We start from the raw sequence: 16,181 nt of genomic DNA on the forward strand, positions 1-16,181 counted from the left end.
CGAATTTCAAACAAACATAGCAGAACATGGAAGCTCACCTATTGCACACCACAGTGTTATAAGCCTGTTTAATTTTGGCTGCACTCCAGATGGACTGCTACAAATAAATCCCCTACGAATCTAGAACACTGTGAAGAATTGACCAGTACTTCAACGAACTGCTACTCAAAAGAGCTCTTTTGGTTTAGGTACCGTATCAGATGCTGGTTATTCTATTATTCCTTCCAATGCAAGAAGCAGGATCCCCTTTAACTGTAGGGATAATATTCTTTTCTATTAGTGGACAACCATTTATACATTTCCAGAAACAACCAAATATGAAGAAATAAATAATGAAATTCCAACAAAGTAAAGAAGTATCTTTAAAAAGACATTATAAATAGATTTAAAATTCCCAGTTCCCAGAACTTACATTGTATAGGTTTTCCAATATTTCCATTTATTCCTGGAATAGTCTTTCCATTCAAATCAACACAGAAGCAGTTTGTCCCATAACACTGCAATGGCAGAAAGTCTCCATTCTTGGTACAAGTGGGAATAAAAAGATCTGATCCTGCAGACAGGCTTTTTTTCAAGTTTTGCAAGTTTCTCCTTTGCTTCTCACAATCAGATGGACACCTTGGACGTTCACCTCGAATTCTTGAGCCTGGGACTTCTTTACCTGAAGTGTCCAAGCACCAGCACTCTCCTGCATAGCACTGAACTTGCTCATACCTCCCCTCTTTAGTGCAAGTTGGAACAAACAGGTCCCTTGGCTCCTCACCACAGTCTTTAGATCCCAGCGCTAGTTTCACCACTTCACCTAAATCTTCAGCAATGCTTCTGGGGACAGAAATCACTTGTTGAAGGAAAGTAAAGAACTCTGGAAGTTCCAAGACAGAGGAAAGGAATTTCATCATATTCTGATTGTCTTGAAGAGTTACTGTGCGACCAAAGCTGCCTACAAGAGTTTGACTCAAAATGGAGCTCCCCCTTGATACTTCCAATGAAAAGGCTGTAGCTGACTGCAGAAGGCCTTGGCTACTATTCCTCCCAGTTGCATCTTCCTGTGTGAAAAACTGCCCAATGTTGTATTTGGCACTAGTGCCAAGTGCCCCAGTGAAGTTAAACTGAATCATATTCTTCAAGAACTTTCCTCCAAAGAGATTTTCTTGGAAGCGTTTTGGATTGGCAGTAAATTGCAATGCCACTTGAGCCAGTTCCCTTGATGGGAACATTCCTGAAATGGCTTCACTAAGGATGGATTCTAGCCCAGGAATCTGGTTGGCATATGGACTTTGCATGATCGGAGATGACAATCCAGAGTCCAGAAACAGCTCCTTGAAGGAGGGAGGGCAGGGTCTTGGGAAGCCAGCTCTTTTCTCCGACTGTACATCTGGTGTGGAAAATAAATTGGACTGGCTGAAGTATCCAGCAGGGCCATAAAAGATCCTTGACAAGGCCCGCTGTCTCTCAGAGATGCACATTTGTTCTTTGCCTAAAAAAAAAAAAAACCAAAATGGTAAAAAGTACAGATTCATGATACTCCAAAACTCACTACTCTATAGATGCCTTTTAAGTAGTCTCAGTAAATGCTTCTGAGCATATTTTAACTTGTCTGTAGTTCCCCAACTAAGCATCAGTCAGACTGACAAAGAAATTTAAAATGTTGCTAAGTGTAATGTAGAAATAAACTTCTCCATTCGAGACACAAATTTCCTTCACCGTATCTGAATTTACTGTTCTTGGTCTTTTTTTTTTTTTTTGGTTCTGTTGTTTTCCAGTGCAAATCCTCATTCCTTCTTTTATGGCTGAAACTGTAAATAAAGTTTTTTCCAAATACATTCATACTCTGATAGGATGTCTACTTCCAATAAAAAATTACACTTGATTCAGATGCAATACATGGACAAGAGCAAAGGAAATAGATTACAAAAAAGAAAGACTCATTTTAATGAATGCTCACTAATGAGAAATTGATAGAGGTTTCCTACCTAGATCTTTACAGTTTCATAGTGAGAATTCAGTACATGAGTTTTGAAAATGAATTGTTAAATGATTATGAAACTTATTACTAGAGGATTCTAGGAAGGATAAAAGTTTAAAGGGCAACTAGACAAATACTTGGAAGGTGACTCCTTAGGGAACGCTGAACATAATGATCTGGGCTCAACCTCCTGTTTGGGAAGTGTCTAGCCTGCAGTGACAATACACCGACTAGTCATGTTTTATTCCCTGTATTTCTCACTCTTTGTCCCTAAAAACTACTGCAGACACTGTTGGATACAAGATGGTGAACAAACAGATTTTTCATGATCCTACATTCCTTAGGATTTCCTCACTTCCACCTCCATCTCCATCTCCACTTCCACTTCCATTCCTAATCCACATCCCCATCCCCATTCCTCATCCATTTCATTTTCAGGCAGTATTATAAAACTAACAGTGAGGACAAAAGCTGGAAATCCTAACAGCTGCTCAAATAGGCTAGCAAGTCATCTGAGGATCTGTGATCAGCATCTTTCTCTCTCCTCCAAGAACCTTTGCTGTGTGCCGCAGCTCTTGGCATGGGCTCAGGGTTCCTCACAGTGCTTCCTTTGTAAAGGCATTTTCTGTAGGATGGGCCCCTCCTGTGTTCAGTGCTAGCTCTTGGTAACAGGGATGAAGAACATTCCTCTAGGGAGCAATAAGTTAGTGTAAGCCACAATCCCCAATTATGCTAATTGAAAACAAACGTAGGAAAACAGTCGTTAAATGCTCTGCCTTCCTACTCAGTGTTGAATCAAAGTAAAATGATGAGGAATAAACAGAACAGCACCACTGGGGCGAATTTACTGTAGGGTCTGAAAAGGATTATGTTCCTATCTGAACTTTTGGTACTTGTGTGACCTGAGGTGCTCCCCATACCTACATCTCTGCTTCCTTCAGTGTGAGCACTGCTGGGAGTAACAGCAAAAAAATCACAATGAAATAAAGCAGAGGAGATACGTGCATGGCATGTGGCTGGATATATTCTCATGAAATACCTTCTCAGGGTTAGCCTGAAAAACCTCCACAGAAATATTCCCTGCTTAAATTTCCTGAGTCTGCCAATAAAAGCTGCAAGCAGCCTCAAGTCATGCCCCCCAAAAAATTATCAGGAAGGCTCAGCAAAGCACATGCAAAGACAAAACAACCAGCGCCAACATATGGTGAGGCCTCTTGGAGGCTTCCTTGCAATATCCTTGGTGATCAGCCTTGGAGGCATGCGAACATTTTCATTTTATTGTAAGCCTGTCTGTGCCTGGAGCATGCTGAGTGACTTGGAATCATAACACCCAGGGTAGATTTCTCCTATCTGCGTGGTACAACTGCATCTTGTAGGCAGAGAAATGAGCTTCCCCAAAGGCAGCCAGAACTAAGACCTTGCGCCCCAGCCCTCTGGCGCAATCCTGAGCACTGAGGTAGTACGCTTCATAGTGAAGGTTTTTAAACTCTCCTCCTCCCCTCTGGCCATTCAGCATTTCTGCTGTCATTTCCATTTGGAGCACTGATTTGATGATGGATTCTTAATGAAATCCCTCTCAAAGCACAAACTCAGACACCTTCTCTAAATAGTTTTCTACCATATTTGACAATTTCCATAGCCAAGTATGAAAGAAATATAGGAAAAAAAAAAACACATGCAGGATGAGAGAGAGAGACAGATGTTCAGTAGCATGTCACCCAAACAACAGGGTAAACCCAAAACATCACCACCAGTTTCCTTATACTATGACAGATACTGATAGTTGGACTAGATGATCTTACTGATCTTTCCAATCTCAATGATTCTTTGATTCTATGATACTGGGACCTACAGTCTCTTAGAGTCAAGGGACAGATTTTCTCTATGTGTGAAAAACTAAATGGTTGAAGGCAGATCATAAAGGAAAAAAAGATTAATATGGTATTTAATAACTCATTCAAATGTGGTTCTTAACAGCACTGACATATTTGGATACCAGTTTATGATTACCACAATCTGTGAGAGCTAAGAAGGGAATTTGTCTTTCATCTTTTTTAATCATACACAAAATTCCCACAGTAGATTAAGAGTTTAGAGGGGAAGGCAAAAGGGACCAGTTGGGACTGAGAGCATACATGGATGAACAAGGCAGTGCTGCCTGGTTGCATTTTCCCCTTTAGCAAACCTCGCACATACCACAGGCTGGGGGCTGTCCTCGTCTCTTCGTGCCCTGGACCTCCTGCCCTTTGGTGTCCACACACCAGCACTGTCCTCCCTGCTGGCACTGCACTGCTGTGTATCCCCCATCAGCATCACATGATGGGATGTAGGCATGCTGGTAGCGCTGAGCGGCGTAACGTTCAACCTCACATTTTGAGGGGCCTGGAATAAAAGAGGAGGAAAAGCTGAAGGTTTCAGAGCCATCTATGCTTGATTCAATCATTTGCTTATTTTTACCAAGCCTGGAGAAAAAAAAAAAAAAGCAAAAAAAAAAGCTTTAATTTCCTGAAACTTCAAGTATTGGCCCAAGACAGAATTTCTCCATCCTCTTTCACACAAGTGAATCAGCTCTGTAGTTTTCTTCTGTAGATATTCATTTCTGAAAACTACACAAACCTCAACTCATTTTTTCAGCCATTATCAAAGGAGGAGGGAAGAGTGGAATCACTCACTCAGAAAGCTCTGGCCCTTAATGCAAAAGAAAAGGCAGTCAGCAGGAACAGATGTGCAGCACAGGAGGCAGAGATACATACATGTCCAGTGCTTCCAGTGAGAATGAGGTACTGCTCCTGCAACAAGCTCTATATCTAATTGCAGGGATTTGTGCTGAGACCATCAATTTCTTTCACACCCCTGTGCAGGGAACAGAAGCCTCAATTCCTGTCAGACTGGGCAGAATGGCAGAGAAGCACACTTTCTGATATGACTTATGGTCTTCTAATACCAGCCTTAGCCCTTCCAGCAGAAGCTTTGCTCTTTTCAATAAGGATACAATCCCACAGCCTAAACATTTCTCACTTTCCAGAGCATTTCCACTTTTCTCAGCTGTCAGGCTGAGATAGTGAGAGCATCACAACAGAACAAACCCTTCATCCATGGAGTCTGGAAGCTTTCCTGGCAGCACTTAACATTCCTGGCTTCATGTAGTGGAGTAAATCCTGGGTAATTCACCAAAGCATCACAGTCAGCAGCTAATGAATGTGGTCACAACTCCATCTGGTGGCTGTTACAGCTTCATTCCTAGTGAACCATCTCCATCTACAGGCACAGTCTGCTTCACAGCACTGAATACTGGGATGGGGAAGATGCTTTCCAGACCTCCCAGAATGATAGCTTGTCCCAGAAATAGAAGAACCGTATGACCCATGTGGCTGGAAGACCTCCATTGGTATCTGACCAATAACTCCTTAATAAGGGTCAGATGCCAACACCAGAGGAGTTTGGACAGAAGGATGAAGAACCACACCAGGGTATACAAACTCTCCCCAGGCAAGGCAGTTCTGCAAGGCTCTGGTGCAAGGAAGGAAGCATCTTACTTACTGAGTTCACTGTCTTTCAATTAATGCAAACCTCAAACACACAGGAAAGCTTTCTTTGTAAGTTAAGTACAATATGATGCTAAGAATATACAGTGTGGAGATTAAAAGTCAGCTTCAGTGGAAGGCGCTTAATTCTTACTATATGCTTAAATGCAAGAGGCTATTAAAACAACTCTCCATAGTGGCAGCTGTCATATATAAAATCCAGAATTCCCATACTGTTTTCAGGGAGTCAGCTGGGTTCTACTTACATCTGAAGCGGCCAGAGGTGGCCAGCTGGACCCCCAGGAAGCGTCGCTGCAGGATCCGATACACGCTGGTCTCTGTGAACGTGCGGGCAGGCTCCAGTGCAGAAAAAATAGTGTCATAAACTTCATCAAGCAGCAGCTCCAGGCCTAGGAAATAGAGTTGAGTGAGAGAACATCATCAGAGAGCTCCTGCCTTTCCCATACACTGGACACATCAATTGGTCTGCATGTTTGCAAGAATGCACTCAGATCTCAAGCTAAACTGAAGACTGATACTTGTTATTTGTCCTTCCCCTTGGGAACTGAACGTGCTGAAGCTGAGGTGCTGGGCGGCACTCACCCGTGTCTGCAAGCTCTCTCCCCAGGCTGTCCACACAGTAGCAGTACCCAGAGACCTCTGGGAATGTCTCACGGAAGGAGCTGAAGGTTTGGAAAGCTGCTGGGAGCCTGGAAAGAAAAGCAGCATCTTGTGAAGGGCCCAGGGAGGCCCAATGACAACAACTACAAAGCATCTCCTGACTGGCACAAAACATCACCCAGACTCCAACATGATCCAAATCCACGTTCCAGTAGGCTAACAAGTCTTCTGCGCTTTTTAACCAAGCACAGTATAATAAGATCTCCCTTCAGAACAATTCCTTATCCTTCCTATGCACATACCCGACCTCTAGTATTCATTTTCAGTTCTATTCTCACCATCAAAAGCCTGCCAAAGAGAGCTGAATAGGCACGTGTTGGCCTAATGTTATTACAACAGCCGCTCATTAGCTCCTTCCACAAATGTGGCTGAGTGCCTAAACAAACAGGTTGCTCCCTTTCCCTCCATGCTGTGTAGGCTTTCTGTGCTGAACTAAGCATAAAAGCTGATAAAAACATCACTAATCTTTTTCATGCAGAGAGAATGGCTCAATGGATTCAAGAGAAAAGGTTTCTAACATATTACAAGTGAGATTGACTCTTACTTTTGGACATCAAAGAAATGGTAGTTCCCAGTAGAATACTCCAGAAGTGACAACAGCCAGATTCCAGTAAAGTACTGGCTTAGGATGGAAACTTAATAAGGTCAGAGTTATAACATAATAAATGTGATCTTAACTGACAGACAATCTGTGGTTTATGCAACCTTCTAGAAGACTTTGTTTGCTGGACTGGGGCAATATGGCCAGTGGGACATTTTCACCACATTCCAAAACAACTGTATTATTTTACAGAGACATATCACTGAAATACGATAAAGGCTTCATGTCCCAGCCACATGTGGCTTATTTGGAAGAATCAAGTAAAAAGAAAATGGGATATTCTGCTCAAGGCATTCACAAAATGATGGGAGTCAGAGAAGCTTTTAGCAAGGAAAGGCACTTCAGCACCCTGATCAAGAAGAAGTTGACAAGCACAAGAATTTTACAGTAAGCCCATGTGAAACACTGTGGCAGCGTCCACAGCATCAAGTTGCCAGAGCCCAAGAAATACTTGGACAATACTCTCAGATGCAGGGTTTGAGTTTTGGGGGGTCCTATGCAGAGCCAGGAGTTGCACTCAGTGATCCTTTTGGATCCCTCACAACTCAGGATAAACCGTGATTCTATTCTAAGACTATAACAGGGCAGAACCTCCAGTGAACTGGGGTAAGGCAGTGACCGAGGTCTTTAACCTGATTGAAAGGTTGCTCTGTGTAGATGCCTAGCATAGTTGGACTCGAGCACAGTCTGTATAACAGAAGCAACAGCAGGCAACTACTGGTGTAAAGCAGAAAATCTGGGCTCATCTTTGTTTCCAGAAGTCTCCCCCTTAGGAAAATCTTAGCCTTACTCATTTCAAATTTCTCCATTATTTTATAAAACACACTCATCCATTCTGGAATAGTTGGAAAAGTGTGGAGAAGCCATTTACAGAGGGAGTTAAGAGACACATAGATTGCAAAAATGAGTTCTTGGAGACAAAGAAAGATTCTCCAGCTATCAGAACATGAAGCCAAACTGTTAAAATAGTAGTTTAATTTCTATATTTGCCACAGTTCTTTCTTAAAATCATAGAATCACAAGGTTGGAAAGGACCTATAAGATCATCTAGTCCAGCTGTCCTCTCTTTACCATACCTACAGAAAACCACTAAACCATATCTCCTAGCTCCCTATCCAGGTGCTTCACAATGGATGGCGACTCCACCACCTCCCTGGGCAGGCTATTCCAGGCTATCTTTGCTTTGGAACTTGTTACTTCACCTCTGTATTCTTGCTACCTGCTTATAGAGCAGGATAATAATATTACACACAGGAATGTGGTGAAAAATAGATATATTAACTACCTAAGGTACTCCGATCAGACAGTTATGGATTTATTCTGTGCCACAATTAGAAAAATAGACAGCTGGAAGTGAAGTGGTCCTGCTGTTATGATTTACATCACACAGACACAAGAAGTGCCCAGTCTTGCAGATCTTTTCCACACAAACCTCCCATAAAGAAAAAATGTTAAAAATATATATATATATATTAAAAATATATTAAAGTATTACTTCATTCTGTGCAAACTAAGACAGAACAAGACATTACATTTACTCCACTGCCCTCCTCTGGAGAAATGTGCTGATTGCGATGCCCAGGCACTGCCACTTCTCAAGACCTCTTCTATCTGCAGTTCCCCTTTCCCAGCTTTTATTTCTCTTTACGAACATTAATTCCTTATTCTCCCAAAGGACAAAGGCTTCCAGCTCCCATTGACGAGCATTCGCTCAAACATTTTGAAGTCTCCCCCCAGCTTGCTTCAATCACTAAAGCTGGTCTGTATGTCACGTCCCTGTTTATCTCTTGCATGCTCACCTGTATGAGGAACTCCAGCACTGTGTAAATGGACAGAAGTCTTCCCAATGTCATGAGTAACTTGTTCTTTATGTGTTGCCACTTTTCTCTCTGTCCTTCCACATGGAATTATCTCTCTTGGCTCATCTATACATCTGAATTTCATTCTTTCTGTTGCATCTATCTCATCTACTGTTTTCTGCTCATCTGAAAGGTCTCCCTGGCTCCTTTCCCAAATGCAGATCCCAAAGTGGTAATCACTAGTGTGCAAAGTCACACTGAATACAAGACAGGGATGGGATACAAAACTTTTGCAGAAGAACAAATTTAATTTGGAGGAAAATGCTTCTTACTTGGACTATTCATTAAGGGGAAATAATGTGAGACATAATTATAGCAAAAGGATTTCATGGGGAAAAAATGCAGTAATATCTTGCCTACCAGAATTTTGTTTCCCTGTTTTGGAAGGCTATTCTCTTACCTGTTATAATTATGAATGAGATCAAAAACCATCATGTCTGTTGTGTTGACAAACTTGCATTGGACAGGCAGAAACTCTCCATCTTCTGAGCACTGTGGTGGGCTCTTCTCCCCAACCCCATGCAGAATGCGACGGTCTCGGATCTCACAGGTCCCTGGACCTGACAGGAAAAACAGTCATGTTTATTAGTGCTGAACATCCTACAAATAATCCCATGCTTTGGAGGAGACCTAGATTCATTACACTGAACACGCAAACATACATGTCTTGTAGTCTCTCTATAGCCAAAGGAAAAAGGGACTTAATTCAAATTTCTCCACTAAGCACCTATGCTTCCATACCATAAGTGTAGGCTACAGTGCCCAAACTGCTTATTTACCATCTTTCATTCACACCAAACCTTCCACCCCTACAAAACTCATTGTTTTGTTGAATAGTACTTACATTGTGTTGGCTTTCCTCTCTGTCTGGTGCCATAAATCTCCATTCCCTCTTGGTCTACACACCAGCACTGACCCAGCTCCACGTCACACTGCACCACATCAAATGCCCCTGAGTCCAGGCACTGAGGGATGTAGGAGATGCTACTGCTGTTGATGTAGCCACTCACCAGGATTCTTTGCTTTTGCAGTTGGCAGAAGGATAAGCCTGCAGCACCAGAGAGGGACACTGTTAGATGAAGTTAGTTTTTGGACACGGAATCATCTATTTTTAAACAACTGAACTTTATGAGAGGGAAAACTTCTGCTTTTGTCACCTAGGAGGCATCAAGATATTGATGGAGTAGAGGTCATGAAAACTGGCATCCAGAAACCCACCATACGTAGGGTTGAAGCTCTCCAACTAATAAGTGAATATGATCAGTTAATGTTAATGAGTACAGACCACATGATACAGATATATCTAGTTTCCATGATCACCCCAAAAGAAAGACTAGAGTTTCCACTAGAAAGATTCAGCAAGGAACAACAAAATAGAGTCCACCTAAGTCTGGATGCACTTTGCTTCAACAGCTCAAATGTATTCTTAAAACATTTAAATTAAATATATATATGTATATTTTTTGAACAAGATAAAAACCTTTGACTTACAAGATATGGGATATCCATTCTGTTTGCTGCCAGGTACCTCGAAGCCATTCTCATCTACGCACCAACAGGAAAGACCATTTCTGCTGCACTGAACTACCCTGCAGAAGAACACAAGGAATAGATTTTATTCTTCTAACTCTGAAGTCCTTAGTCAGTATGGGGCACAAAACATGGCAAACAGGCTCAAGTACTGGCTACTTCAAATAACAGAATCAGAAAGGATTGTATTGCTAAGTCCTCTGGATCTACCTGATAGTTCGATCTAGAGAAGTGGAGACTTGGGATAGATCTTATCGCTCTCTACAACTCCCTGACAGGAGGTTGTGGTGAGGTGGGGCTCAACATCTCCCAAGTCACATGGATAGTACAAGAGGGAATAGCCTTAAGTTGCACCAAGGGAAGTTTCAGGTTGGATGCTGGGAAGCATTTCTTCTCCGAAAGAGCAGTGAGGCATTGGCACAGGTTGCCCAGGGAAGTGGTGGAGTCACCGCCCCTGGAGGTGTTCAAGAAATGTGTATATATGCACACAGTTGAGTGGCAGCTCTTGTGGATGGCTGGACTGGGTGATACTGGAGTCTGTTCCAACCCTAAAGATTCTGTGATTCTACCATTAGTTCTTTTGCTGTCTTTGGAAGAAACCCAACTGCACAACTTTAAGAAGTGTGGGTAATTCCTCAAGTCAGCTAAGCACACTTATGCCAGCAGGCACGTTGGTCACAGCTTTCGTGTTCACTGGTATGTGTGGGAAGACATTAGTCTGTTACTCTTGGATTCACCCATTAGCTTAGAGATTAATTCCAGCAACTGGGAATTCATTCAGGAGAGGCTGGATCTGCAACACGGCTCTATGAAGTCTCTTCAGTCTCTGAGTACTTCACCCCCCAGCCCATTGATAGGGTGGCTCTTCAAAACTGAGTCAATAAATTTAAATAGCAATGAAACTTTATTAAACAGCAGAACTACAGCAAGGACGAGTTACCTGAACTGGCCATCTTCTGAGCACTGAGGAATGTAGGTTTCTCCTCCTGTAAAAGCCTTTTCCCTCTGAAGTTCGCATGGACGCAATGGCTGAGAGTCTGTCTGATACTCTGAAAGCATCAAGAAGGTAAATGTTAAGTGTGATGTCATGATTAGCCTGTTCTTATCAAAACCCTGCTAGTGCCATTGAATTACAGTGGAACCCCAAGTTCACGAGTCCTCCCCTGGTTATTTCTTCACTTTGCCTTTCTGTATGGGACAGCATGGAAAGGCACAGAACAAGCTAGTAATGCTGCCAGGTGCAGGATAAGCATGTGATGGGGATGCTCACAAGGCCCTTTCCCATGCCTGCAATTGATTAGATTCATCTCAGTTCTATATTAATGTGGTACTGCTTTCTGGTACCTGAGTAGTTTATATCATTTGTTGTGGTTACCTCCACAGAACAGTACTTTGCCTCAGTGGGAGGGACATCACTATTTATGTTTCTGAATGTTTGTTGTTCATTGAAACCCAACGAAGTTATAAATAAACTTAAATAACAGATGCTATTCAATAAAAAGGAAAGCATTTCTTCTTAACAAAAGGAAGACATAAAAAGAAGCAGTATCTAGCAGTTAGCATCGGCCTGGCTTGTATTAGGAGCGCTTCTCAATCTCTACTTGAGCTGCTGAAGCCACCACTTGTTCCAGTCAGTTCTTAATGCATTCAAACCAAATTTGTCTGCTGCTTTAACAGTGATCTTTTTTTTTAAGCTCTCTTTTACAGAACAGATTAAGTTGGTCTGAATTTGTAGTAGTGCAAATACATCGTAAACATTCTGAATTCTTTACTGTTTGCCATGATTTTCAGCTCATGGACTTGAGCCAGAGGTGTTTTCTGTGCACCCAACAACTGTTGATCACTTTTTCTGTGAGTTCTATGGTGTTCCTTTAAGCCCACTTGAAATTGCCACAAGACTGTAATGGATTTTAGGTTACCTCACCTATCCACACATGGAGAACCCTCACATCCTTTCCATCTCAGCTGTGAGTGAGCCAGTTGCTCCGAGGTTTGTGGAGATCCCTTTGTACACAGAGCTTTGTGTAGCTCACTAAAGCACTTGAATTAAAACATTAGGATGACTTACACTGCTGCACCTTCAGGACTATCAAACTCAAGATCTTTAAACAGACCAAAGAGAACTGAGCACAACATTCAGGCTATCTAATATCTTCAATTGAGAATAAAGCCTAAATTCAGTGACAGGACACACAAATAGAAGACTTTCATCCCACCCTTTTCTATTCTTGCTACTACTCTAGACAATCACGTATTCCAGAAAACTTTGTTTTTCCACACAAAATCCAGACGTTACAAATTCAGACAGTCTTGATCATGTAGGCACTCTCACAGTTTAGGGTTTAACCTAGAGCCCAAACTCAGCCTGCACATCACACAACCACCATTTAAGTTCGCAACATAAAAGACTCAAGCTCACTGTTTCCTTAGTTGGAGTAATGCACAGAACAGCACAAAGATTGCAGGAGCAGTCAGTACTATATGTGAGCAAAGTAAAAGAACATACTTACCAAATATATTGGCTGCTGCTATACTAATAAAGCACAGAAGGGTGCAAGCTGGGATGAAGCCCATCATGTGATGGGACAGCTCCATCCCTCTGTGCCACTGAAGTGTCCTGCACACTGCATGCAGCCTCTAACTGCCTTTTTATAGCAACCATAGCTCAGACAGGTTCACTTGTGTGCTGGTACATTGGGCATAGAATTGGGTGAGTGACGCATACGATGTTCCTGAGAAAACTACAAGAGGTGCATTCACCTGGAACTACCCTCATGGTTTCCGTCAGCAAGTTGTCACCCCTCTCCAGGGAGCACTACAGGGGCCAGTCATTGGAAAGGAGAACAAACAGCAGTCACAGAGGCTGGCTTTGGGCTGAAGTTACATCAACACGTGTTATGTATGTTGACATGGCCCCATGCCAGTTGTCACCTGTGCTGAGGTGCAAGCATTTGCTGGAAGTAGCTTAGCTTCTGAGGCCTTATCTTCCAAGGAAATACACATGTGTAACAATTAAAGCTTGTTCTCAGAAGTCAGTTTTGGGGTTATTTATTGCAACCAAGACGCTGAACCCAAAACACTTCAGAAACATTATTTACTTGACTGCAGAGCATCATTTCTTACTGATCCACCACTAATGACTGACAGCATTTACCTGCACTAGGAATTACAAGAACTTGCTTTCACTTCTGCAAAGCTATCTGGGCAACCAGGCCCAGAAGAATTAGCTTAACTGTAACAGAAGCGCACCTCTGAGGTTGGAATTAAGTTGATATCAGCAAAGAAAAAAGTGACAACAGCACTTTTATTTGTGATTCGTGAGTATGGGAGAGTCCAGCAACAAGTCCAATACCCTCTAGCCAACCAAGACAGCACCCATTGGTGATGGTGACTCAAGTACCTTTGAGATTGTGCTGTAGACCTCTTTAAGTCCTACTGCATGGGTATCCAATCTTTGGCTTTCTTGGGCCACATTGTGTGAAGAACCCCAGATAGTCACTGTCCCTCATGGAGACTCCTGGTGTTCAGGAAACGTGCAGATGTGGCACTCACAGGGACAGGCTTTAGTGGGCACGATGGTGACAGGTTGGTGATGGGACTAGACAATCAAAACAGAAAACACAGCAGCACATTTATTGCTGTTCACAGGACGGCGTTTAGCCAATGAATCAAAATGCATACAATTATTTGCCATAACTTGAAAGAGCCCCGTACTGCTCCTTCCTATGGGGAGGTGTCCCTGCATACAGCAGGGAGTTGGAACTAGATGACTTTAAAGGTCCCTTCCAATGCAAACCATTCTATGATTGATTCCCCATGTAATTCACTTTCTTCCTCTTTCTTTGCTGACCACCAAAGGTCATTAGTTGGTAACAAGCTAAGACAGACAGCAAACGAAGGAGTCCTCTAAGAACTATTAATAGAAAGAAGCAATGTGCAAATATCTACACATCTAGAAACTGACAATACCTACACAGCACTGATTCTCATGACTGCTCTTATTTCTTTAAAAAAAACAGAAAACTAACTATGCTGGGGGGAAGAACAGCCAAGGCTTAAAAATCTCTTCAAAGATCAAGTGGGAGATAGCGTTCTGGCGACTGGTGTCCTTAGAACCACTTTTAGACGTGCATCACATGCAAGTTCAGTGGGATTCAATGGGCCATGGATTCAAAAAATATAAATAAAACAGGTAGTTTACACAACACTCTATGCAATCCAGTCTTCAGAGGAAAAATAAAGCACTTGTGGTCTATGGTTGGTCAAATTCTAATTAAGAAAATCCTCAGTGCATAACATTCCCTTCAGTGCAGGGACAACTGTATTAAGCTCTATTTTTAGTGCCTGAGACAAGATGGAAGAACATCTCAAATTAGCTCAGCACTGAAGTGTGAAAAAGGAGCAAATGGAAAAGGTCCCTGCAGCTAATATGGCCTTAACATTAGTTTGTCTTTAAAATCATTGCTTTAGTGCTGGAAATGAGGGTTTCATGTGTTGTAGACGTTAGCAAAAAAAAAAAAAAAAAAAAAAACCAACAAAAAACAAAAAACCAACAAAAAACAAACTTAATCTAGACTATAATTGTTAGGGGAAAGAAAAAACTTCAATGTGATGAAACTTTTTATTGCAATCACAGAATCTTATAAAGAAACAAATCATTTATCCAGTGTTCCAGTTTTGCGCGCACTTTCTTAATAGAAAGATTGTATAGGCTTTTGCAAGTGATGTATTTATATATGAAAAAGCCAAACGGTAAATGCTTCCAATAAATGAATATACAAACATCTGTACATACATGAAAGTTACTTTCGCTGAAAACTGAAGCCTGAGAAACAAATCTTATATTCAGAATGGGGCTTAAATAAGACATCTGAATGAGGCAGTGAGTTGGAAGTAGCGATTTTAAGAACTGAAAGCTTTGTCAGATGATGCCCATATCACATATTTCATTTATTTTCAATTCATGGTCTGTGCTGAACTGGGATAAAATATTGGCCCATCTTCTCCTATGTTTCAAGAACACAGCATAGAAATCATGCCATTCTTTAACAACTTACTTCTCCTGTATTTGTGAGCACAAGTACATTTCTTCCCAAGCAGAAGGATCTTATTTCAAACATCTTCACATGATTTTGGCAATTATCGTTAATTAAATCCTCACAAAGTGGCAAAAATGCAGAAAGTGATAAAAAATCAGAAGATCAGAAGAAAAAGAATGCGCTGCTTCAGCAGATACTGGACGTTTGAGACACTTCTCACATTCTTTAAGTTAAAAGTACAACAGGGATATACCAGAACACTAAAAGAAAAGCAGGAAGAGGACTTCTCATTTTTCTTCCTGTTCTGTTCTATTCCCATTTGCCTGCTAGAATCACAGAATCACCAAGGTTTGAAAAGATCTCCAAGATCATTGTGTACAACCATCCACCTACCACCAAGCAATGGATAGAACTGTATGCTAAGATCCAATATTCGGCAGATGAAAACTAAAAACCACGAGAAAACAGAAAACTTCCCCATTCGTACTAAAAGGCGCTGAATTTCTGGTAGGACAAAATCTTTTTTTTTCTCCCTGATAATACAATACTTAACCTGCTCTGGATACAACAGCATACAGTCAGTGAAGACGGAAAGCAAATCTAAGGAGAAATCCAAGTCCTGCATACAAAAAGCTGTTTAATTTTTTCTGTCTTCTGTTTGTTACGGAGGTGAAAAAAGACAAATGGAGAACAGTGGATTAAACGAACTCATGGAGAACAGATCTGTATCAATGTCTGACAAAACTGATAAATCTTTATAAAGACTTTGATTTAGGGAACTTTTGTTATCCAGAGATGAACCATATCACAAGGCAAAGATCAATTTGCATAGAGCCTGTATAGTCAGATATATTTCTACAGATGCTTGCACTGACCTTCTGTCTAAAACAAGATACTGAGGCAGCTGGATCCTTGATCTGACTCAGGACAAGAAAACAGCAGATCACATATTACTCCAAGATCTGAATTTGTCTTTGTGTT

At 41.6% G+C, this 16,181-nt stretch overlaps 1 protein-coding gene across 1 annotated transcript in view; it reads right to left on the reverse strand.

Annotated features, from left to right (window-relative positions):
* Nucleotides 1-13,586, reverse strand: part of TG (thyroglobulin) — a gene marked incomplete at its 5' end in the record, with an annotated part of 130,564 nt that extends 116,978 nt beyond the window's left edge. The window contains 9 exons of the mRNA XM_015856299.3: nt 413-1,477; nt 4,163-4,348; nt 5,757-5,900; nt 6,094-6,200; nt 9,032-9,191; nt 9,476-9,679; nt 10,123-10,220; nt 11,102-11,210; nt 13,562-13,586. Of these exons, the coding sequence (XP_015711785.3) occupies nt 413-1,477; nt 4,163-4,348; nt 5,757-5,900; nt 6,094-6,200; nt 9,032-9,191; nt 9,476-9,679; nt 10,123-10,220; nt 11,102-11,210; nt 13,562-13,586 (2,098 nt within the window). The remainder of the gene's footprint in view (nt 1-412; nt 1,478-4,162; nt 4,349-5,756; nt 5,901-6,093; nt 6,201-9,031; nt 9,192-9,475; nt 9,680-10,122; nt 10,221-11,101; nt 11,211-13,561) is intronic.
* Nucleotides 13,587-16,181: the final 2,595 nt, after the last annotated feature.

Source organism: Coturnix japonica, chromosome 2, assembly GCF_054131305.1.
Source record: "Coturnix japonica strain WE chromosome 2, WE-NBRP24, whole genome shotgun sequence".
NCBI lineage: Eukaryota > Metazoa > Chordata > Aves > Galliformes > Phasianidae > Coturnix > Coturnix japonica.